This window comes from Somniosus microcephalus, chromosome 19 (genome assembly GCF_052327205.1).
Source record: "Somniosus microcephalus isolate GS21.2 chromosome 19, FLI_Smic_1.0, whole genome shotgun sequence".
NCBI classification, from domain to species: domain Eukaryota; kingdom Metazoa; phylum Chordata; class Chondrichthyes; order Squaliformes; family Somniosidae; genus Somniosus; species Somniosus microcephalus.
Window position 1 is genome coordinate 38,284,716 of NC_141005.1, and position 23,723 is coordinate 38,308,438.

The 23,723-nt window shown below is 40.7% G+C and overlaps 2 protein-coding genes across 5 annotated transcripts in view; both read right to left on the reverse strand.

Moving 5' to 3' along the window:
* LOC147104344 (calcium/calmodulin-dependent protein kinase kinase 2-like) overlaps positions 1–8,598 on the reverse strand; it is a 108,067-nt gene extending 99,469 nt beyond the window's left edge. For 2 of the 3 annotated variants that reach the window (XM_085961605.1, XM_085961603.1), the window contains exon 1: positions 8,427–8,598. The gene's annotated coding sequence lies outside the window, so the exon portion shown is untranslated. The remainder of the gene's footprint in view (positions 1–8,426) is intronic. The other variant, XM_085961604.1, reaches the window with a different exon arrangement.
* Positions 8,599–17,267: 8,669 nt separating this feature from the next.
* anapc5 (anaphase promoting complex subunit 5) overlaps positions 17,268–23,723 on the reverse strand; it is a 45,735-nt gene continuing 39,279 nt past the window's right edge. For both annotated transcript variants that reach the window (XM_085961598.1, XM_085961599.1), the window contains 2 exons: positions 22,053–22,215; positions 17,268–19,647 (listed from right to left, as the gene is read on the reverse strand). In XM_085961598.1, coding sequence (XP_085817724.1) covers positions 19,442–19,647; positions 22,053–22,215 — 369 coding nt within the window. In that variant the 3' untranslated portion in view covers positions 17,268–19,441. The remainder of the gene's footprint in view (positions 19,648–22,052; positions 22,216–23,723) is intronic.

Consider the following 23,723-nt stretch of genomic DNA (forward strand, 5'->3'; position numbering starts at 1 on the left):
CCAAATGGTTTTAGGAGTAGAAGGATCAGACATTTCTGAAGTACAACTTAATTATGGTTTTGACCAGACAGCAGCAGACCCAGTGGCAAAACATTACTCCATATATAGGAATACATACATATATTTCACAAAAAAACTGGTAGACAAACACTTTTGGGAAGGGATCCTATCATTTATTTGAAACCTATTTAAGAAAGCCATTGAAAGGAACTCTACTCATTAGGCTTGTCTGTTTCGCACTTCATGAACTAGGTCAAAGCTGCTGTTATTTCAACTAATGTCAAAAACTGGCTTTATTGCTTACTTTGGTGATGAACATCTGTGAATAAAACTGTTTGGTAATTACACATTACAGGATTGTGTGACATGATTGATAATCTTCTTCTGAAGCAACAGGAGCTAGTATAATCCAGAAGACAACAAACAATTTTATTGTTCATCCAGGCACACTGTCCCAGACAACTTTGCATACAAGTCTCAATTCAGTTCAAAAGAAGTGCAGTCTTGCCTAGAGGAGCCAGCTTTTGCGTCGGGCAAGAGAAAAAGTATGTGGGGAAGCCCAAATACTTTGAGGATCAATGAAGCTCATGTCTCCACTCTTTTAATGTTCTTCTGCAATGTCTTCTCATTTAGCTCAGTGAAGGGAATGTCAGGTACAAATAAGAGCCCTAACTAAAGCTATCAGACCAGGCACACCCAATAATCATCAGCTGTCTCCTCCCCTTTAAAATAGCAATCCCATAAACTAGCATTCTGTAATTTATGCTGTGCAGAAGATGTAACATAACCAAAAATAGAGCTTCCCTTTACCCTTTACATATTCATGAGGCAGAATCTAGTCATCAGTTATTACAAATATCATTCTCTAAATGTTCTGGCTTCCACGACTGCAGATTGATAACTAAATGAACAACTGATTTTTAATATTAATATGAACGTTTGAGAAAGGAAAAGACTAACTAGTCCACTCATTCCATTTGCCTTTTTGGTTACTTTTGTACTTGTACATTAGCTTTTAGTGATTTGTGTACCTGAACACTCAAATTCCATTGTTCTTCCATAGATCCTCGTCTCTCGCCATTAAGAAAATATTCCGATTTGTCTTTCTTGGATCTAAAATGGATGACCTCACACCTCCCCGCATTGAACTTCATCTGCCACAATTTTGCCCACTTAATCAATCTATGTCCCTTTGTAACTCCTTGCTCCCATCTACACGACTTACTGTGCCTCCTAACTTGGTGTCATCTGCCGAGGCAACTTTCTATTCCTTAATCCAAGTAATTCATATTATATGGTGAAAAGCCGAAGCCCCAGATCCCTCCTGCCAATCAGGGAACACTTCCCTTTATGCTTACTCTTGGTCTACTACCTCCCAACCAATTACTAATCCATGTCACAAGATTACCTCCAATTACACGCACTCTCATTTTTGCTAATAATCTCTTGTGCAGAATCTTAACAAATGCCTTCTAGGAGTCCATATATACTCCCCTGTCCACCATGTTTGTGACCTCAAAAAATTGAACTAGATTATTCAGACATGACCTACCCTTCAAAATCCATGCCGACTCTCTGATCAGCTCATTTCCTATCGAAGGCTATATTTCTTTATTTGAAAAATGCCTCCATTCCCTTAGCTGATCTAATAACAAGGGACCCCAAAACTAGGCATTATTTTGGTGGCCCTCTCGACCTTTGCCAGGGTTTCAATATCGCCCACGTGATAAGACCAAAATTGGCACTATATTCTAGATGCGGCTGTATCAATAGATATAGGTTAAGCACTGTATTGCTCGTTTTGTATTTAACTGTCTTAGCCATGCATCTTAACACGCTATTTATTTTCCCTACAACCTCAGGACACTGATCATGGGCAATGTTTCATGACCTACGACTTCCAGGTCCTTCTCCTGCTCTGCAGTCTTAAACTCGTAACCCCCATGGTATACATGCCTCGAATTACTGTGAGCCAAATGCTTAACACTGCATTCAGTATGCCGCCTATTTATTTTGCTCATAATCCTAACTCCCACATACACCTTTGTGTCATCATCAAATGTAAGGATTGTGCCCGATGTCTTGATCCAAATCACTGATAAAGATGGTGAAGAACAACCGTCCTAACATGGATCCCTGTTGGTCTCCACTAGTAATCAGACCCCATGTAAAGCTGCAACCATTAAAAGCTACCCTCTGCCTACTCAAATAGAAAAAGATTGCAATCTAGCTTAAAATTTGGCCGTCAATTCCACAGGAAACAACCTTAACAGCCTTCTCTGCAGTCCTTTATCGAAAGCTTTTTGAAAATCAAGATACACAATATAGCCAGGCTACCATCGTCCACCAATTTTATGAGCTCTTTAAAAAATGTGATCAAGTTGGTGAGACAGGACTTACATTTCCAAAAGCCATTTTGGGATAGCTGAATAACTTCTACTCTCTCCAAGTGATTGTACAGCACATCTCTAATTACTTCTAGCAACTTGCCTGTAACTAACAACAAACTAACTAGCCCATAATTCCAAGGTTCAGATTTACTCCCTTTAAATACAGGCACTGCAAGGGCAACCCCTCCAATTCATGGAATAAATCCCAGACATCTACAACTGTTAAATAGGAGAGCTAGCAGCCAACATAACGCACAACCCATTTCTTTTAGTACTCTTAGGTGAATACCATCATGCCAGCAGCCCCATTTGCCTTAAGAGTCCTAATCAGTTTGCTGTGTCATAATTTATTCCACGTTAATAATTTTATCTGTAAAATGGTTACTCCTTAAAATATTGGCTTGCATACCCAATGTTCTACTTGACATTGTAATCACGGTTATATCATGTTACAATTCTTGTTTAATAACACCTACATTTTAACTCCTAGTATTTTCTAAAATACTTCATACTGGGTGAAGCCCACGCTAGAAACCTCCATGCATGCCATCTTTCTATTCTTCAATCAAACCAACTAGGGGCCAAACTTGAGCATATGGGAAGGGATTTGAGCGGCTCTCTCGCTCAGATTAATTAATGCAGACTGATAAAGACATTTTTGCTAAAGAAAGTTCAAATGAGCGCGGCAATCAAAATTTTGTTTTGTTAATAAAAGTCAAGTTTTACAATGGAAAGGTAGAGTCAGTCATTCACAGGAGAAAACAACATTTGCTTACAAAGAGAAAAGCGCACAAGTGATTCATATGTTAAAAAAAAATTAAGCAGAATCATTCTACCTAAAAATTGTGCATTCTAATAATGCCAAGAAATGTTAAACATTTAAGCCAAAATGGAGTAACAAGTATTGGGGGCATACAATTGAGGGTAGCATCTGAAATTGTATTCTCTTACATCACAGCACCAAAACATTCTACTGCAGGTGAGCTGTCCATAAAATTACATTTTCTGTTAAGTCTTGTAGGAACAGTTTGGTGGAAAAGCTACATACAGCTTCATAAACTAGCAGGACACCTGCAATTCCCCCAAGACAAGAAATTCTCCATTGTTTGCAAGTGAGAGTTGGTAAGGAGCGCCTACAGACTGACCATACATAAGTCAAATCTCAGGAAATGAACGAAAAAATGATAAATAAATTATTTATAAAAGCACCTCAGCACTTCACATGCAATCAATTACTTTGACGTGCGGTGATTGTTATGCTGGCAAATGAACGGAGAACCTCTTCATAGCTGTGCTTATTAATGCAATGCGGTCAGCGGCGAAGGAACGACACTTGCCGTTCATTACGCTTACAGTAGCCCACAGACTTTTCGCAGGCTTTTGAGTGGCAACTTGCAGTATTTAGAATGCTTTTCAGCACTGCACCCTCTACAGGGGATCTGTGGCATGCGTGAGCAAGACAAGCAACAGCGTGTCTCTTCAACCAATCAGATTGAAGAATCCTCACAGGCACGCAGTCTAAACTAGCATGAATCTAATTCAATGTAAAATCATGTACAGAAAGCAAAAAAGAGGGAAAGAAAGATGGGATTAAGAGAAATAAAAACAACAATGAAAAAGTAAAAACAATTATTTTTAACATCTCCAACAATAAAATTCTGAAGGAATGAAACGCCACACTTGTAAAATTAAATTTTCTGGGCCAGAAAGGTTGTTTGGCAGTATTTAAGACTTATCACGCCAGTAAAAATTCACTTAAACTTGAATGCACCAGCCCTAACTTTTCTGGTGTGTTTAGTGGGAAACTAGTGGGCAAGTACAGCAACTTCACACCCTTCATGTATTTTAATGCCAAATGTAATCGGCGGGGTAGTGAAGCTGGTGGAGGAGTAGGGCAAATCGGACAGCAACTTTCAGATTTACGTGTTTAACTGCGCGTGCAAACGCCAGAAGTTGCTGTCTGATTGCCGCGATAATAACAGTGAGCGCCGATAGCCTCACCATTATTCTTAACACAAAATCTGGGCCATTGTCTGTTGCATCAAGTGGGCTCTAATAAACACATTATGATTGCATTCATGATTTTTAGCTTGTGCCCAAAAAAACACTGCAGGTGATTATCTAAATCTATTTGTGACACTCTGCTTATTTGGCATATTGGTAACAATCAATTATAGGAAAAAACACAAGACAAAGTGCTTTAATTTTGCATAATGTTTCTTGTATGGTACTCTTAACTCATAACCGCAAATTGCTCCCATCATTACTTCATCCAAATGCTATCTAACTCAAAACTTGCCTGCCAAATTGGGAAGGAAAACATTTATTTTATTGTTGTGTTGCACAGTTCAAATGGATGCAATGTAAAAAAAAAATTCAAGCCCACTATAAACACAATTGAAATCTTAGTAAAACATACCTATAAGGCGACTGTGCTAAAATTTTGCTTGTCTACTGTTATGCTTCATTGAAATTCTAGTGATGTTGCTTGTAACTAATTGAAAACACTTGCGTTTTTTCTTTTAACATTTTAAATAAAGGCAGTGAATCAATAACATGTATAGACAATCTATTTATATATCTTATTTAGAATATGATATGGGGGGGATACAGGATTCTGGGTGATTTTAATCATTTTCAATTAAAATGGTCATAAATCACTGCATAAAAAGAAAAAAAAAGTTGCAGCATACTTTGTGTTTGGCGTGGCTTGGGAATGCAGTGATGTCTCAAATGACTCAATATTTTGTTTGTTCCATTGAAGTTAAGTGGAACAACCATTCCAGCTTACTTTTGCTTCCCCAACCACAATCATGTTTTAATCTCACTTGCCATAATCTACTCCCATGCAGATGCCTTTTTGATGCACAGTGGCATACACTACCTCACCGTTCCATAGCAATAAAGCTCTAAAATCTAGATTTGTTACATCAGTACCGACTGGATGTGCAGAAAGTTGCCAACTTCTTTCAAACTCTATCAGAGGTGTAACAAATCTAGGTTTTTAGAGCTTCACTGTTGTGGAATTTTGAGGTAACGTGCTTCTTTGGATCATAAAGGCATCTGCAGGGAAGTAGAATATGGCAAGTAAGATCAGGACATAATCATGGGTGGGGAAGCAGAAGCAAGCTGGATTGGGGCTTCAAAGTAGAACTTACATTTAAATTGAATGGAACAAAGAAAATCTCGAGTCACTGAGATTTCACCACATCCCCAAACTATGCCAGACTCTCAAATGTTGGCAAAATTGTAGTGCTATTTTGCATTTTTGTTTCTTATGACCATTTTAACTGAGAATGTGTAAAGTGACTCAGATTCTTGTTTTCCCCCAATATATCCGAAATAATATACATTAATTGGTTACAATGCAAGTTATATTGACATTCCAACTCTTCTCGAATGAATTAGCCAAACCCTAACACGAGTGACTCCAGCAACATGGTACATTATCTGAGACTTCACAATAATTCTAAACAGGTAGAAAAGACAGGAGTGTTTTTTTTTTTTTTTTTTTTACACATTTGCTGTCCCACAATACAGCACTGGACTGTGGACAGAACATTTAATTGTAAAACTATTACATCCCGTTCAAAAAAGGAAAGAAACAAGATTTGCATTTATATAGCATCTTTCATGACCACCAGACGTCCCAAAGGACCTTACAGCCAATGAAGCACCTCTTGAAGTGTAGTCACTGTTGTAATGTAGGAAACGCAGCAGCCAATTTGTGCACAGCAAGCTCCCACAAACTGCAATAATGACTAGGTAATCTGTTTTAGTGATGTTGATTGAAGGAATAAATATTGGCCAGGACACCAGGGATAACTCCCCTGCTCTTCTTCAAAAAAGTGTCATGGGATCTTTTACGACCGTCTGAGAGAACAGGCGGTGCCTCGGTTTAAAAACGGAGGGATAAACCCGGCAACTACAGGTCAGTCAACCCAACATCGGTGGTGGGGAAACTTGAGACATTAAATCTGGGACAAAATTAGTTGTCACTTGGGAAAATATGGGTTAATAAATGACAGGCAGCATGGATTTGTTAAAGGCAAATCGTGCTTGACCAACCTGATTGAGTTCTTTAATGAAGTAACGGAAAGGGTTGATGAAGGTAGTGCGGTTGATGTGTGTATACAGACTTTGAAAAGAGGTTTGATAAAATACACATAATAGGCCGGTTAGCAAAATTGAAGCCCATGGGATTAAGTGGGCAGTGGCCGCCTTCTGTGCTGTATCATTCTATGATTCTAAAGCCTAACATGAAATCGCACACTTGTGTTTAATAATGCATGCAAATAGCAGTACAACTGTTTGAGTAATGACATTTTTAACCATATATTTTAGCTTTAATATGTTCCATTCTTAAGTGAATGCCTGGATGGTCATAATTATCTTACAAGAGTTACACTGCTCATCACTACCCCGTAGTTACCACAGAAATCAGATATGGGTTTCTGCAGAAATCCGCGCTCACTTGTTTTTAATTAGCTCAGAGAACTTCACGATATAGCTTCCACTCAAAACATTGCCCTGTTGTCCTTACGATTTAAAAATAAACTATCCCGTGTCAACCTGTCCCAAACAGTAAATGCAAATGGTAGTTTAACTCAGTAGCACAGAAACCAACATTTTCTGAGATCTTACTTTACAAACCACTTGAAGTAGAAGTAATTCTCCAATACCTGTAGTGCTGTACTACAGTATTATGGATTCAACCCGTTTACATTGTGGGGAGTTTTAATAATAAATATTTGTATTTATCTGTCACCTTATTATATCAGTGAAACACCTTTCTCAACGACTTGTGAACAGTAGTAACTATTAAGTGGACAAACAGTACGGCTACCTATGGTTATTGTTGGGTGGATTCCACCGCACTCATAGCTACAAATAATTGTGCATATTTGAATAATGATATAACTATTTGCTACTTTATTTTTTAAGACATTGAACTTTCCTTTATGGCTGTGAACATTATGGTATGGACCTAGTATTTTATGAGAATGTTAAAACCTCAGTGTTCACTTGGAAAAATCAATTCAGTGCTTAGATCCATTCATTCCCCGTTAGGAGAATCATTAAGTGGGATGATTTGTCAGTGGGTTGAGGAGAGAAATTAAACTCCACCGGAAAGCTCTACCATTCAAGATGAGCACATTGGCCTATGTCGATAACCATGGAGACTCTGGGGAAATTAATAGCCCAGACCAACATGTCCTTCTCATTGAAAAGAGGAAGTTTGGTGGTTAAAAGTCGACAAATGGAATTAAAACACAGAATAACAATGTGTCAGTTCAAAGGGGTTATGAAAAACATTTTCAAATTTTGTGCAATTCATACTCTGCCCTGACATTTTTAACGATGAAATAATTAAGGTTTTCAAACATTTCCTCCAAAATATTAAAAATCATTGAGCACCCACACAAATTCCAAAATCAAACATCCTCACCCACGCCGCCCACCCCCCATCATCCTTACGCTGACATCGAACATGGCAAAAACTAGCCTGGGCTTTGACAGTAAGAATGAACGACAAAATGCCCAGGAATTGCGGCTGGAAAGCTTTTTATATTTGTACAATTCCCTGCGCGACAGTCACGGCCTCTATCAGAAACCCGAGAGAAAACCCAGGCCGAACACAGACAGGAAAGACACCCCTCCCTCCCTCTGCTGCTGTCCCCGGTAATTACACAATAAATACGCTTCACTTTCACACTTGTGCTTCAATGCAAAATTTCAAAATTAAAATAGAACCACCATCATCAATAAACGCCCACTCGCATTTTCTCCGCCTATTCCGCTACTTTCAGCAATAAAAGGATGGCTGAAGATGCTGCTGGATTTCCCTCAAACTGGGAAAAGCTGCTTCAAAACTGCATCAAGTCCTTCGCGCCGTGTTTCCAACTATTATTATCTGCGCACAGTTGCCCGCGACAGTAATTAGTGTCCCGGATCGAGGGGCAGCTCCATTACTGCAGGAACCGCCAGCCACCGCAGCCAGACGGCGGCTCCTGAAACATCAAACCAGACGAGTACCTTCATGACAGTTGTTCTGACTCCACGTCCCGAAACTACAGCAACATGTCCGGCCTGCTGGTGGCAGAGGGCTCGGGGCTTGAGCGCAAAGTCCGTCAAACGGACAACCGCTCTCGCGCTGCAGCCTCCGCTCGGAACCCGCCCCCGGCTGATTGACATTCGCACTAACCAATCGGCAGCGAGAGGCAACGCCGCACAGGAAACGAAATAGTGCAGAGGGAAGGAGGAACTACAGCAATCGCTGAGGAGGAAGAGATGCAGAGAGGGCTACCACTAAGAGTACTCCAAGACCGTACAACGAAAATTGCCAAACGCAGACTACACAAGTAAACGATATTAGAAGGGTGGAAGCGGATTCAATAGTAGCTTTCAAAAGGGAAATTGATGCAAAGAATGGTTACAGCACGGAAAGAGGCCATTCGGCCCGTCGAGCCCCTGCCGGCACTCTGCATGAGCACTTCAGCTAGTCCCACTCCCTTTCCCCATAGCCTTGCAAACTTTTTTTCTTCAGGTTTTGAAAACAGAGTCTGACCCCACCACTCTTTCAGGCATTGCATTCCAGATCCTAACCACTCGCTCAGTAAAACAGTTTTTCCTCACGTCCTGCCTTTGGTGCTTCTGCCAATCACCTTAAATCTTGAAAAAAAAGAAACTTTGCAGGACTATAGGAAAGTGGGACAATTGGATAACTCTTTCAATGAGCTGGTACAGGCACGATGAGACGAATGGCCTCTTTCTGTGCTGTAAGGTTCTATGATATTACTACTTTTAAGTGTTCTATTTGTCTATTGTGCCTACCCTCCAAGATTGTCCTGGAGTCTCAAGGAATTAAATATCAATCTCCTGGACACTGCTGTGAGCAACTAGGGAGAAAAATCATAAAGGACATTAAAAAAAAAAGCTTTCTCACTTTTGCTCATTAGTTATAAAAATATTGGAGCTGGGGAAAAAAGGCTGTTTGACTGGGTGGTTGGAGACCGTGTGAAGAAACTTCCAGGAATTAATGAATGAAACCTCCAGTTGATTGATGAATATGTCCAGCAAGAGTGGGCAACCCTAGTTGTGGAATACATTTTTCAAAGAAGCAGGAGACTGATGTGTGCCATCAGAGAACAAGACTGCAGAATCTTGGGCTTTTCAGCCTCAAAAAAGGTGACTGGAGGGTGATATTATAGTGGTAGAGAAAATATGCACCAAGCGATCCCACAACCAAAGGATCAGGTCAAAGCTCTGCAGTCCTGCCACATTCAGTTGTGAATGGTAGTGGACAATTGAACAAATAACAGAGGAGGAGGCTCCATGAAAATCCCCATCCACAATGATGGCCGAACCCAGCCCGTGAGTGCAAAAGACAAGACTGAAGCGTTTGCAACTATCTTCAGCCAGAAGTGCCAAGTGGATGATCCATCTCAGCCTCCTCCCAAGGTCCCCACCATCACAGAAGCCAGTCTTCAGCCAATTTGATTCACTCCACATAATATCAAGAAGCGGCTGAGCGCACTGGATGCAACAAAGGCGATAGTCCCCGACAACATCCCGGCTGTAGTGCTGAACACTTGTGCTCCAGAACTAGGCGCACCTTTAGCCAAGCTTTCGAGTACAGCTACAACACTGGCATCTACCGGACAGAGTGGAAAATTGCCCAGGTATGTCCTGTCCACAAAAAGCAGGACAAATCCAATCCGGCCAATTACCACACCAGCAGCCTACTCTCAATCATCAGCAAATTGATAAGAGTCGTCGACAGTGCTATCGAGCAGCACTTATTCACCAATAACCAGCTCACCGTTGCTCAGTTTGGGTTCTGCCAGGACCACTTGGCTCCAGTTCTCATTACAGCCTTGGTCCAAACATGGACAAAAAGAGTTGAATTCCAGAGTTCAGGCAAGAGCGACTGCCCTTGACATCAAGGCAGCATTTTACCGAGTGTGGCATCAAGGAGCCCTAGTAAAATTGAAGTCAATGGGAAGCAGGAGGAAAACTCTCCATTGGCTGAAGTGATGCCAAACATAAAGTAAGATAGTTGTGGTTGTTGGAGGTCAATCATCTCAGCCCCAGGACATAACTGCAAGAGTTCCTCAGGGCAGTGTCCTAGGCCCAACCATCTTCAGCTGCTTCATCAATGACCTTCCCTCCAACATAAGGTCAGAAGTGGGGATGTTCGCTGATGATTGTGGAGTTCCATTCGCAACGCCTCAGATAAAGGAGTAGTCCGTGTCCACATGCAGCAAGACCTGGACAACATTCAGGCTTGGGCTGATAAGTGGCAAGTAACATCCATGCCACACAAGTGCCAGGCAATAACAATCTCCCCTTGACATTCAATGGCATTATCATCAACATTCTGGGGGTCACCATTGCCAGAAACTTAACTGGACCAGCCACATAAATACTGTGGCTAAAAAAGAGGTCAGAGGCTGGGTATTCTACAGCGAGTAACTCACCTCCTGATTCCCCAAAGCCTTTCCACCATCTACAAGGTACAAGTCAGGAGTGTGATGGCATACTCTCCACTTGCCTGGATGAGTACAGCTCCAACAACACTGAAGAAGCTCAACACCATCCAGGACAAAGCAGCCCACTTATAACTGTTCCAGTACAGCTACAACACTGGCATCTATCCGACATTGTGGAAAACTGCCCAGTTATGTCCTGTCCACAAAAAGCAGGACAAATCTAATCCGGCCAATTACCGCCCCATCAGTCTACTCTCAATCATCAACAAAGTGATGGAATGTGTTGTTGTTGGCAGTGCTATCAAGCGGCACGTACCAATAATCTGCACACTGATGCCCAGTTTGGGTTCCGCCAAGGCCACTCTGCTCCCGACCTTATTACAGCCTTGGTCGAAACATGCACAAAGGAGCTGAATTCCAGAGGTGAGGTGAGAGTGACTGCCCTTGACATCAAGGCAGCATTTTACCGAGTGTGGCATCAAGGAGCCCTAGTAAAACTGAAGTCAATGGGAATCGGGGGGGGGAAAACTCTCCACTGGCTGGAGTCATACCTAGCACAAAGGAAGATGGTTGTGGTGATTGAATGTCAATCATCACAACCCCAGGAGATCATTGCAGGAGTTCCTCAGGGCAGTGTCCTCGGCCCAACCATCTTCAGCTGCTTCATCAATGACCTTCCCTCCAACATAAAGTCAGAAATGGGGATGTTTGCTGATGACTGCACAGTGTTCAGTGCCATTCACAACTCCTCAGATAATGAAGCAGTCCATGCCCCCATGCAGCAAGACCTGGACGACATTCAGGCTTGGGCTGATAAGTGGCAGGTAACATTCGCGCCACAGAAATGCCAGGCAATGACTATCTCCCAACAAGCGAGTATCTAAACACCGCCCCTTGACATTCAATGGCATTACCATCACCGAATCCCCCACCATCAACAGCCTGGGGGTTACCAGAAACTTAACTGGACCAGCCACATAAATACTGTGGCAACAAGATCAGGTCAGAGGCTAGGTATTCTGCAACGAGTGTCTCACCTCCCGACTCCCCAAGACCTTTCTACCATCTACATGCACAAGTAAGGAGTGTGATGGAATACTCTCCACTTGCCTTGATGAGTGCAGCTCCAACAACACTCAAGAAGCTCGACACCATCCAAGACAAAGCAGCCCGCTTGAGTGACACCCCATCCACCACCTTAAACATTCACTCCCTCCACCACCGGCGTACCGTGGCTGCAATGTGTACCATCTACAAGATGCACTGCAGCAACTCACCAAGGCTTCTTCGCCAGCACCTCCCAAACCCGCGACCTCTACCACCTAGAAGGACAAGGGCAGCAAACGCATGGGAACACCACCACCTCCAAGTTACCCTCCAAGTCCATCCTGACTTGGAAACTTATCACCATTCCTTCATCGTCACTGGGTCAAAATGCTGGAACTGCCTACCTAATAGCACTGTGTGAGTACCGTCACACGGACTGCAGCAGTTTAAGGCGGCGGCTCACCACCACCTTCTTGAGGGCAATTAAGGATGAGTAATAAATGCTGGCCTTGCCAGTGACACCCACATTCTACGAATGAAAAAAAAAAGCGCTATTGTCATGAGTTAGAACACTGTCCCTTCCACTTCTGGGCTAGATTCTGCCCAGACCAAGATGAAGTGAATTTCAGCAATCCCACCACAAAAGTACCCATAATTTAGCAAGCTCACCCAGAGGCAAAAAGTCACATTTCCAGGAGCAACATGGGAATTCCCTCTAATTGATGTTACTGGAGCTGCATAACAACAGGAACACCCTACATAGCATTTTCTATTAAAATCTCTGAACAAAAAAATCAAAACTTTCCTTCCTCCTTCTCATGCTGTATTGGACCTCAGCATGCTCAAATCTGACCGATTGATAGAATTCGAAAATGTTTCATTTTTAAAAAATCAATAATATGCCTCATCTCAATAAAGGCCAAGAAATATGCATAAAGTGGATTGAAATAGTGCATTTTGTGACCAAGATAAGGGGCATCACTGATGCTGAATGAACATTTTCAAGGCAATTTGTTTAAGCAGATGACCTTGATATAGCCATCCAAACAAAAACTCTAAAGCGGAACATACATTTGCAGAAAACTTGAAGGCTATTATAATCTGTGGCGGCTTTGTCCGAATCCTTAGAAAACACTCGTACCTGCATTTCATTTGAGCAATCAGCATACAAAAAAGGACTTGAGTGTTCCCTTCTATGGTAATGAACTCAGACACGAAGACTTCCCAAATTACCTTGGAGTGGTTCTGGATTGTAGTCCTACATACTGTCACCATCTGACAAAAAATGTAGCCAAGATAAAGACTAGGATCAACCTAATCCCCAAATTAGCTGGCACCAGCTGGGGAGCAGATGCTCACACCCTGCAGCCAGCTACCTGGCCCCTTCTCAGTAGCTGAATATTGCGCACCAGCATGGGCAGGAACTGCACATAGTTCAGTTGCACGTCAACATGATTTGTATGACAATCACAGGAGTGCTGAAACTAACACCAACAGGCTGGCTCCCTGCCATCACACATATCTTGTCACCACCTCTCACAAAAGAAACAGAAATAATCAGAGAATACAACCAGTCCTGAGCGAACTCAGATCTGCCTATTAAATGAAGATCTCAAGACGCTCCCAAGATGCCATTTTAAATCCAGGAACCCCTTATGGTTAGCGGCCAAAACTCTTCTGTGAAGGAATAGCCATGATTCAGAGAAATACACGATACCATGAACTGATTTCTAATATTATTAATACATGATATACTGGGTTTAAAAATCTAAAGCCTCAGAGACACAAGCTGTAAAACCTCAGAGACATAGGCTGTAAACAGAGAACAGGCTTCTGAGATAAAGATCAGTTGATAGCAAAGTTGTAAATAAGCTTTCAAATGGGAATTAGTTAAATATACTAAAACAATGAAAGATTGAAGCAAACCATTGGTGCTTCCGAAAGGTCTACGGTTTGTAACGAACACAATGAGAATGCCCAGTTTAAAGTATTAAGGGCTAACACGTAAAACAGAAACACAAACATTAAAAGAGGCATGTGCCTTTGAAAAGGCCATATCAAGTAAAAGAAACACCTGCTGGCCAAATAGTTTTTATGTTAAACTTGGATGACAGGAAACACGATTAAATATGCAACCAATTGAGATAGCTAGAAATGCATGAACCACTCTGGTCAAAGTGTCTTTAATATATACATAGTAAAAACCATACCAACAAGACTTTGAAGATATTACTTCAATAGATACACCAAGCAATTACATTGTGACTCTCCTTACTGCTCCAAGTTCAATACAAACACAATGTCTGCTAAAAACCAGTTAAGCCAATATCCCTCTGCAACTGGACCCTGGACTACCTAACAAACAGACCCCAGTCTGTCAAATTAGGTAACCACACCTCCCCCCACCCCCCCCGACCCTGAACACGGGGGCCCCACAAGGATGTGTGCTGAGCCCCCTCCTCTACTCCCTCTTCACCCACGACCGTGTGGCTGTTCATGGTTCCAACACCATCATCAAGTTTGCGGATGATACCACGATAGTAGGCCAGATCACCAACAACGATGAGTCAGCCTACAGGGAGGAGGTCCAGCATCTCGTGAAGTGGTGCACCGATAACAACCTGGCCCTTAACATCAAGAAAACCAAAGAAATCATTGTGGACTTCAGGAAGTCTAAAGGCAGAAGTCACACCCCCATCCACATCAATGGGGCTGTGGTGGAAAGGGTGGACAGCTTTAAGTTCCTCGGAGTCCACATCACGGAAGACCTCTCCTGGTCCCTCAATACCTCCTCTCTGGTGAAGAAGGCCCAGCAGTGCTTATATTTCCCTAAAGGAGGCTGAAGGGATGTAACCTGTCACCCCTGATCCTCTCTAACTTTTACTGCTGCACAATAGAGAGCATCCTGACGAACTGTATCACAGTATGGTATGGCAGCTGTAGCTACTATGACCGGAAAGCCCTGCAGCGGGTAGTCAAAACTGCCCAACGCATTACCGGCACCCGGCTACCGACCATAGAGCACATATACCAGAAACGCTGTTTACGGAGGTCACGGACCATCATCAAAGACCCTACCCACCCCAGCCACAGTCTGTTTGCCCTCCTGCCATCTGGGAGACGCTACAGATACATTCGCACCCGTACGACCAGATTTAGGAACAGCTTCTTTCCCAGGGCTGTCATCCTACTGAACTCCACAAATAAACCCTAAAGCCTGCACATCTGCCAATGCACTTTATTATGGTTATGTTTATGTTAATGTATTACAAGCCAAATGTATGTTGAATGTTTAAATGTCTTAATCTAAATGTACTCTCTCGGGAGCCGCAAGCCTACATTTCGTTGTACTGCACTTGTGCACTAACAATGACAATAAAGTTGATTATTATTAAGAATTGAATGAAGAATCTTCAATAAGAATGGCATCAAACAGAAACCATTGCTGTCATTGTTTTTATGATGGTTTTTGGAACACCTAAAGGTAGAGAAATAATTATGCATGCAATAGTTGAATTGATAGTAAGATAGAAAGCATTCAGAGGTATCAATAAAGACAATTAGCTGATATCAGCAGAGAACATCAAAGAAACCACTGCCAAAAGAGTATAAAACATAGACCTTTTCAACAGAAAGGCAGAACTTGCTGAATGGGCAAAGCGTTTTTCAACTCTTCAGAGGTATCTCTAAGTCTTTAATTATGAGTCTCGGGAAGTCAAAGTGATTGATTTTGGTGGATGTTCTGGATTTAGAAATAAGTAAGAAATAAGAAATGTAACGAAGTTAAGATTTGAAAATAAGGATCTCTGAGAAATAAGAAAAGTAAGCTCTCTGTATTTTGAATTGTTAATGTTGCGACTGATTCAACAGCTGTTAACTGAATGTCGGCTCTTAAATAAAACTATATATTTTTAGAATTGTCTCAAAGTAATTCTGTATAAACTCGCGAACCCAAATTCTGTACACTCTTTTGTATGGAGTTGCAGAATTCTGGGGGGTATTCCGGACCCTCATAATATCCGGAAGGTTACAGTCTCGTTCAACTTATTAAAAGTACTATCTGGAGGACGGTAATATCTTCAGTTATTCCTTTCCTTTAGGGAGAGATAGCTTGAACCTTTAGACCCATTTAAGCGTCTTATGGAATTCGGCTATCTCTAACTTAAGTTGAGGGTGAACATCTGGGGACTACGCCTGATCTGGAATAGCCCAAAAGGGCTAGGACTGTAATTATCCCTTCACTTAAAACCTCGCAACTCTCACCTAAAGACAAGTGGCAGAGATTGTGGGAAACCAAGAGTCAAGAATCAGAACCCAATCATGGACTCCGCGGATTAACCACCTGGCTTCACCATTCCAAATAAAATATGGGTCATTGCAAACCGCATCAGAACTGGATATGGGCACTGCAACCACTTGCTACATAAATACAACATGAAGGATAGCCCAACTTGTGACTATGGAGAGGCTTTCCAAACCGTAGGGCATCTTGTGAACCATTGGTCGCTAAGATCATTCCCTGGAAAAATGGCTTCCAGTCACTCTGTACCACCAGAGGCCAGAGTAGTTGATTAACTTAGACATCGACATTTAATGTTGCTTTTTAAGCTGCCATACGAAAGATGAACGAACATTTTGCAGTTTCAGAAATTTATGCCCATGTCAAGTGTTAAATGGTTTAGATGCATTATAAAACACTCTATATTGCCTCAAACCCAACATTAGAACAGCAACCCCTACTGCAGAAGTGTAATATTTCAACTTCACCAGCACTCCTCATGGTCACACCTCTCAGAAAGATAGCCAGATTAATCCCAATTTATGCCCAGTTTTCTTCTGCACACCTACACCAACTAGGAATGAGGCGGAGTACCTAAATCATTTCAGCTGTGGCACTTATATTCAGAGAGGAGAGTTTCATCTCATTAGTTTTAGTGGATTCAAACTCAGATGAACAGAGTGTTCTAGAATGTCTCCTTCATACTCTTCCCCCCCCCCCCACCCCACATCCCCTTTAATTTCTTTTAAAAATAACTTAAAATTTCTATAAACATTCAAAATACAAATTTTGCATATACATATCTAATTACTCATCGCTGCAATATTGTACTCCACAGTATACCAGCTGTCCAAACATCTTTGAAACAATTTACACTTCCCACCTAACTGAATGAAGACTTATGCAAATAAACCTTGAATCCTACTTTTGTTTACAATTTTCTACGCAATTCATTTTGATTACCTGCATTTTTATGTTTGGTACTACTGTTGCAGGTGAACGGATGGCTTTTTAAAAATCCTTTTCTTCAGTCAGTTTACTATAAAAATATACCATAAATAGGATGAAAAAAGCTGGGGAATTTTACTAACATTACAACATTTCCTACATTACAACAGTAACTACATTTCAAAAGTACTTCGTTGGCTGTAAAGCATTTTGGACATTTTGAGGTTGTGAAAAGCACAATATAAATGTAAATCTTTCTTGCTTTCGATCAGTGAGAATATGAGAAAATAAAAGGTTAAGAGTGGGATAAGGAAAGCCAAGATGGAATAAGAGAAAATTTCAAAAAACATCAATAGGAACAAATTAATATATAATGAGGAAAGAAACGGCCTATTTGCCTTTCTATTTGTGTTTTTCTCTCTTGTCCCTATCTGTCTCATAAATGTTAGAAATTAGAATTGCTATCTCACAGGTATGTTATTAGTATTAACATTCTCTAATTGTCAACAAAACACAGGTGAAATAACCAAAGTTCATTTCAAAATTGATTTCAAAATTCAACTGATTTTTTTGAAAAAAAACATTAAATGAAGTAGCAAACTCTCCCTCTCTTACACATGCAAGCAATAATTAGCAATTACCTTGTCTGTCAACAAAACATAGGTGAGTTAACAAATTGGCTTCAAAATCAGATTTTTTGAAAATAGAACATTCACTTTCTGACCCCGGTCTCTCTCCCTTCCCCCTTCAGCTTAATGCACTTCTAAAGTTTATAGAGCACAAAACAAATGATGCAACAGATGTGTAATCAGAATATGCTCATTTTTCTCTCGCACACTGTAAAATAGCAGCTATTGTGTGTCACATAGCGTGACTGCTATAACATTGAAAATACTCCTCAGCACTTCCTATGAGTAGCAGGTACAGGAAACTCTCGATTTACCGGCACCTAAATAAGTGGAAATCTCTGTTAACCGGCAAAATTCAGGAGAAGGTTCAGGTAAGTTTTACTTCATATTAGTGGCTGTTCCTGGATCTGTGGCTGTGTAACGGGGTTCCTGCACTTGTTGCTAAGCAACAGGGACGCTTGGTCTGTGGCTGGAGTTCCTGCACCTGTTGCTAAGCAACAGGGAAGCCTGGATTTGTTGCTGTGTACGGAGCTCTCGTACCTTTCAACTATACCTCTCTGTAATCCGGACTTTTTGATAAACCGGCACCACACCGGTCCCAAATAAAAAAGAGTTTCCTGTACTTACAATGAGTTTTCAATGAAACACCCCATGTATCAAATTTAATATATCAATAGATTGGTAAAACTGCAATACTGTTACACCACATCGTTACAATGGAGTCCATTTATTGTGAATTCTGGAACAGTGAAAGTTTTATAGTTTGAAAGGTTTGGAATGCTTCTGCTGTAATTAAATGACTCCCCATTTATAATGAAAATTCAGTCTTAAACCATTGGTTAATCTACAAGAAGCAGTGGAGTGTACCTTACAAAAAACAAAAACTGATGCCCATAGTCACAAAGCAACTAATCTTCATTTGTGGACTATTGGAATCCCTTAATTCTGGTACCGAAAAATCCTGTCAGGACCATAATCTTTTAAAACTATATACAGTTTCACATCAGGCCGCTAACCTTGAAAGGAAAAGAAGGAAGATATGATTGTTGTCTACATTTAATCTGTAATCTAGTTCCTGTGACCAGTTACTTTGTGGCTGCATATAGTGACAAGTCCCGGCCAGAATGGAGATGATTTGGTAAATCCCCCCGTCAATCACGCCTGGAGACCACACTGCTTACGTGACTGGGATTAATTTTCCGCACATAATTTGTATCACTTTGCTGGAGAAATAATCAATTTGTATTCTATAACCATCCTCCACTCACTGCATTTTGCTGGAGAAATAATCTTGCTTTTATCAAGAGACTGCTGTAGTTTCAGTCACAAATTCAGTTTGCTGTAGTTCATAGAGACTCTGCTGTTTGCTTAGTAAATAGTCTCGTTTGCTGTAAAATAGGCTCGGTTTGCTGCAAGTCCTGCTGGAAGTCCCGCCCCACCTCCAACTCCTTGGCTAACACCGTGCAACTCATTGGCTGACGCAGTGGTGTCAATACTCCATTACTTTATTTAAAAACTAATTTGCTATTTTCTCAGTTTCAAAGGCAAATCAATAATACTTCATCAGTTGGCTTCTGCTGTATGAAGCTCTGTATCAAGATTTTACTGCAAAAGGGTACGTTCATATTAAGTTGTTGCATTAAAATGCATCATGTGCTACGAAAGAAGAGGCACTCCATAGGTTGGCAGCTCCTGGTGTAGCTGACGGAACATCATGGCACATTTATTTCTCTCTTTTGTCTTGCCTAGAGTGTTGAACAGCCTTGCCTGTAAGTAAAGGACTTCTCTGATCCGCTCACTGCAGTCTGCTTTTTCAAAATACATCTTGGCTTCATTCAGATTTTGAAGTGCTGATTCGAAAGCTTCAAAAAAAAAAATTAGATTTTAGAAAATGTGGCAGTCACCAGAAAGTACTGGGATGTCCTACGGCCATTATCAGCATACTAATTATAATATGGGCACATATTAGTAATCCTCACAAAAGAATAATTTTTTAAGTATTAGAAACAAAGAAAATATTAGTTTACTTCCTGCAATTTACAAGATCTTAAAGATAAAAATATATTTTCCTTTAAATTAAGAGATTATTGTAAACTCAATTTGTCACCTTCTTGATTATTAGATTCCTGAGCAGTAGAGAATTAAATTTATACAGCCAGAAGTTTCACAAAGAAAGAGAAAAAAAACGTGCATTTATATAGTGCCTTTCATGACCTCAGGACATCCCAAAGCACTTCACAGCCAATTAAGTACTTTTGAAGAATAGTCACTGTTGTAGTTCAAGGAAACACAGCAACCAATCTGCATAAAACAAGGTCCCACAAACATCAATGAAATAAATCATCAGATTATATGTTTTAGCGATGTTGGTTGAGGGATAAATACCCCTGCCTTTCGAATAATGCCACGGCATCTTTTATGTCCACCTGAGAGGGCAGACGGTGCCTCGATTTAAAGTCTCATCTGAAATATGGCACCTCCGACTGTGCAGCACTCCCTCGGTATTGCAATGGATTACAAGCCGAGATTATGCGCTCATGTTTTTGGAGTGGGGCTTGAACCCATAGTCTTCTGATACAAAGGCAAGAGTTTTACTAATGAGCCAAAGCTGAAAGAAACTCAAGTCTGTACATGTATTGCACTGAAAATCTCCAGTTCGCAGCGATCTTTCATGAGCTTAAAATCCCATGGGATAGGGGGAAATACCATTAAATGCATTTTCTGAAAGAGTTCACTGATAATACAAAAAGCAGTAGAAACTTTCTGATGTTTGTGTCATCTTAATGCCAGAGAGAAAAGCAATTTAAAGCAAAAGGTTGAAAGTATAAGGCAGAATTTTAAACATCAACTAGAGTGGTAAGAATGTGGAACTTGTTACCACAGGGAGTAGTTGATACAAATAGTATAGATGCATTTAAGGGGAAGTTAGAAAAGCATGAGGAAGAAGGGAATAGAGGGTTATGCTGAAGTTAGATGAGGAAGGGTGGGAGGTGGCTTGAGTGGAGCATAAATGCCAGCATGGACTGGATGGGCCGAATGGGCTGTTTCTGTGCTGTATAATCTATGTAACTCCTCTCGAAGCCAGCTGTTCAAAGACGTTCAAAAAGTATATTATAGTCAAAGACTTTTGGAGGTGGGCTGGGAAGAGATAAGACAATTTGACTTAATACAAAGATATTACAGAGATAATTACATAGGCAACGAGCAATGTGTTATAGTCAAGAGGCAGTGGAATTGTGTATTTAGAGACATATAAAATGTGAATACTTTAAATCTGTAAATTGAGATAAGCGATCAGACCTCGAGCCCCAAAAGCTGCCCCAGTCTTCCAGATGTCAAAAGTTTTACTTTTGTGGCTAATTTTTGTATTTAGACACCAAACCAGTCCCTTCACTGACATTCGACAGCTACAAGTCTTGCACAGAACAGAAGATTTATTACATATATAAAATTTTACACAAAAAAAGTTAATCATTAAATGGAGTGAGGATTTTCAGCTACTTAAAAAAAAAAATGTTTTATAAACAAATATTGAGCTTCCAAATGGCATAGTAATTTATTTGGTAGCCCACACAGATCACAAACTCCCAGATTGGATCGCTGGTCCTTGAATTAGCTGATCGCCACTAAGGCAGCAAATGCAACACTACAATTGGTCTCATTAGCCCATGGATTAGATGTGAAGCGGGTGAAAGAGCTGTAGCTTCTGCTCCTAATTACTATTCAGTAACCCTGGCTGAAAATATGCATGCAAGGATAGGATGACGCCCCTCCCACCATGGCCAAATAACCTTTCAGCACACATCATCAAGGCTCACACAGCCATGAGTGAAATATCAGGGGGTTCAAGACTAAGGGAAGTTAGAGAAGTCCAATGTTACAGCTATGATAATGGAAATACAATGTTTGCAAGAAATACATTTGACTTACAGTACACTAGAATGTGATAAAAACAGCCTACTGGTCATGTTCGAAGTAAGGTGCTGTATGATTTAAAAATATGCTTTTCCAACAAATGTTTAAGTGGTCTATTTACTGAGTGTAAAAAAAATTGTCTATGAGAAATCTTCCATTTTTAAAGTGATAGCCCGAGGAACTTCTTGAAATTTCTGCTCATTACAGATCTTATTAAGAACATGTATATACAATTGGATCTAATGGATTCTTGGCAAGATCTGAGAAAATTCTTACTTTATGACAATTTATAAATACTACTGCAATTCTTGCAAAAGTATACAGTGCAAGTCAAAACACTTCAAATATTTACCTTCAGCTTTTTCTTGAGTAGGGCAAGAGGCTGCAGAAGCAACTTGACATTTTGCCAACAGCAGCATTGCACGCCCTCTGTCCAAGACTGTTCCATTAGCCAGAATGGGTTCGATAGCCATATGCAGCACATTCAAAGCTTGCTCTGGAATTCCAAGCATCAGCTAGTAAAAACAGACACAATTTGTTTGAGTTTTCTAAAGTAAAAAAAATGTAGCACTGCCTGAAAGGGTGGTGGAGGCAGGAACCCTCACAACATTAAAAAAGCATTTAGATGAGCACTTGAAACGCCATAGCATACAAGGCTACGGGCCAAGTGCTGGAAAATGGGATTAGAATAGATAGAAACATAGAAGATAGGAGCAGGAGTAGGCCATTCGGCCCCTCGAGCCTGCTCCGCCATTCAATGAGATCATGGCTGATCATCCAAATTCAGTACCCTGTCCCCTCTCCATATCCCTTGATCCCTTTAGCCTGAAGGCTAGAGCTTGATGGCTGGCGCGGACACGATGGGCCTCTTTCTGTGCTGTATAAATCTATGACTCTATAAATGTTAAAGGTATCGCAGCTGGCATGTACTTCCTGTTTTTTATACTCACTTCCTTTGTCACAATATTGTCATGCTTGTGGATTACTATATATACACTTAACCTTTCAGTCCTCCTAATGCTAGGTGAAACTGCAGTTAAGTTTAAGTTCTGACTTTATTTTTTCTTCCTCTCTAAGGCTGTCAGATAAGTTTTTTTTTAAATATTTGTTTTCTTTTCCTCAAGCTTATTTTATATTATTTAAATTATTTTACATTTATGTATTTTCTGACACCGGTCTCTTTTGGCCTACCATCCCAGAGCCAGCTTTAAAAAAAATATGGAATTTAATCCCAAGCTAGCTTTCCTGCCGCATATCTAAAAAGCAAGCGACAGATTTTCAGTTTCTGAAGCCCTTACAAATTTGCTTCCCTTGCCTGCTACTTCCTATTTACCAGTCCTGGCCCAGACATGCTTGCTATCCTGATTCTCCTCACTTGTCTTCACCAGGACATTATTTACTGGCTACAGCGTGCCCATCCTCATCATCACCTGCATGTCTTGCCACTGCAAGACTGACCTGTTTCTCTGGTTCTGCTCTGTTTTGGATGGAGGGGGAATTTTAAAACGAATCTCTCCTATTTCTTCCCCTTTGAACTGCTCATTCAACTGCTATATACACACTTGGTCTAGACTCCCTGTGTATTGTGAGAATACTGGGAAAGTCTCCACTTCACATTTACTTACTAACTAACCTGAAATATAATCAATTCATACTATTATTAATTGTAGATGAAAGATTTCATTATGTAATTGCTGCATTTCTAATCATACTGTACTTGTAAACCTGCTGTGAAATGCCCTGGGTAGGCCTGGTTTGGGAGGTAAGATGCAAGGAAAACTAAAGGCTCATGGGTCTTTCTTGACCAAAATTTAAAAAGACCATTTCAGCATCTATCTATATAAATAAAACAGTTGGTCCATCTGTCTTTCTGTCTGTCTGTCTGGCTATACAATCATCAAAAGTTATAGAGCATACCTACACATATGTTATATCAAAAGAAAGCTTATTAGGGGACTCGGGCGTATTTACTTTTTGGTCAGACAAAAATTGTTCCGACAGTATACAAAAAAGGTTCAAAAAA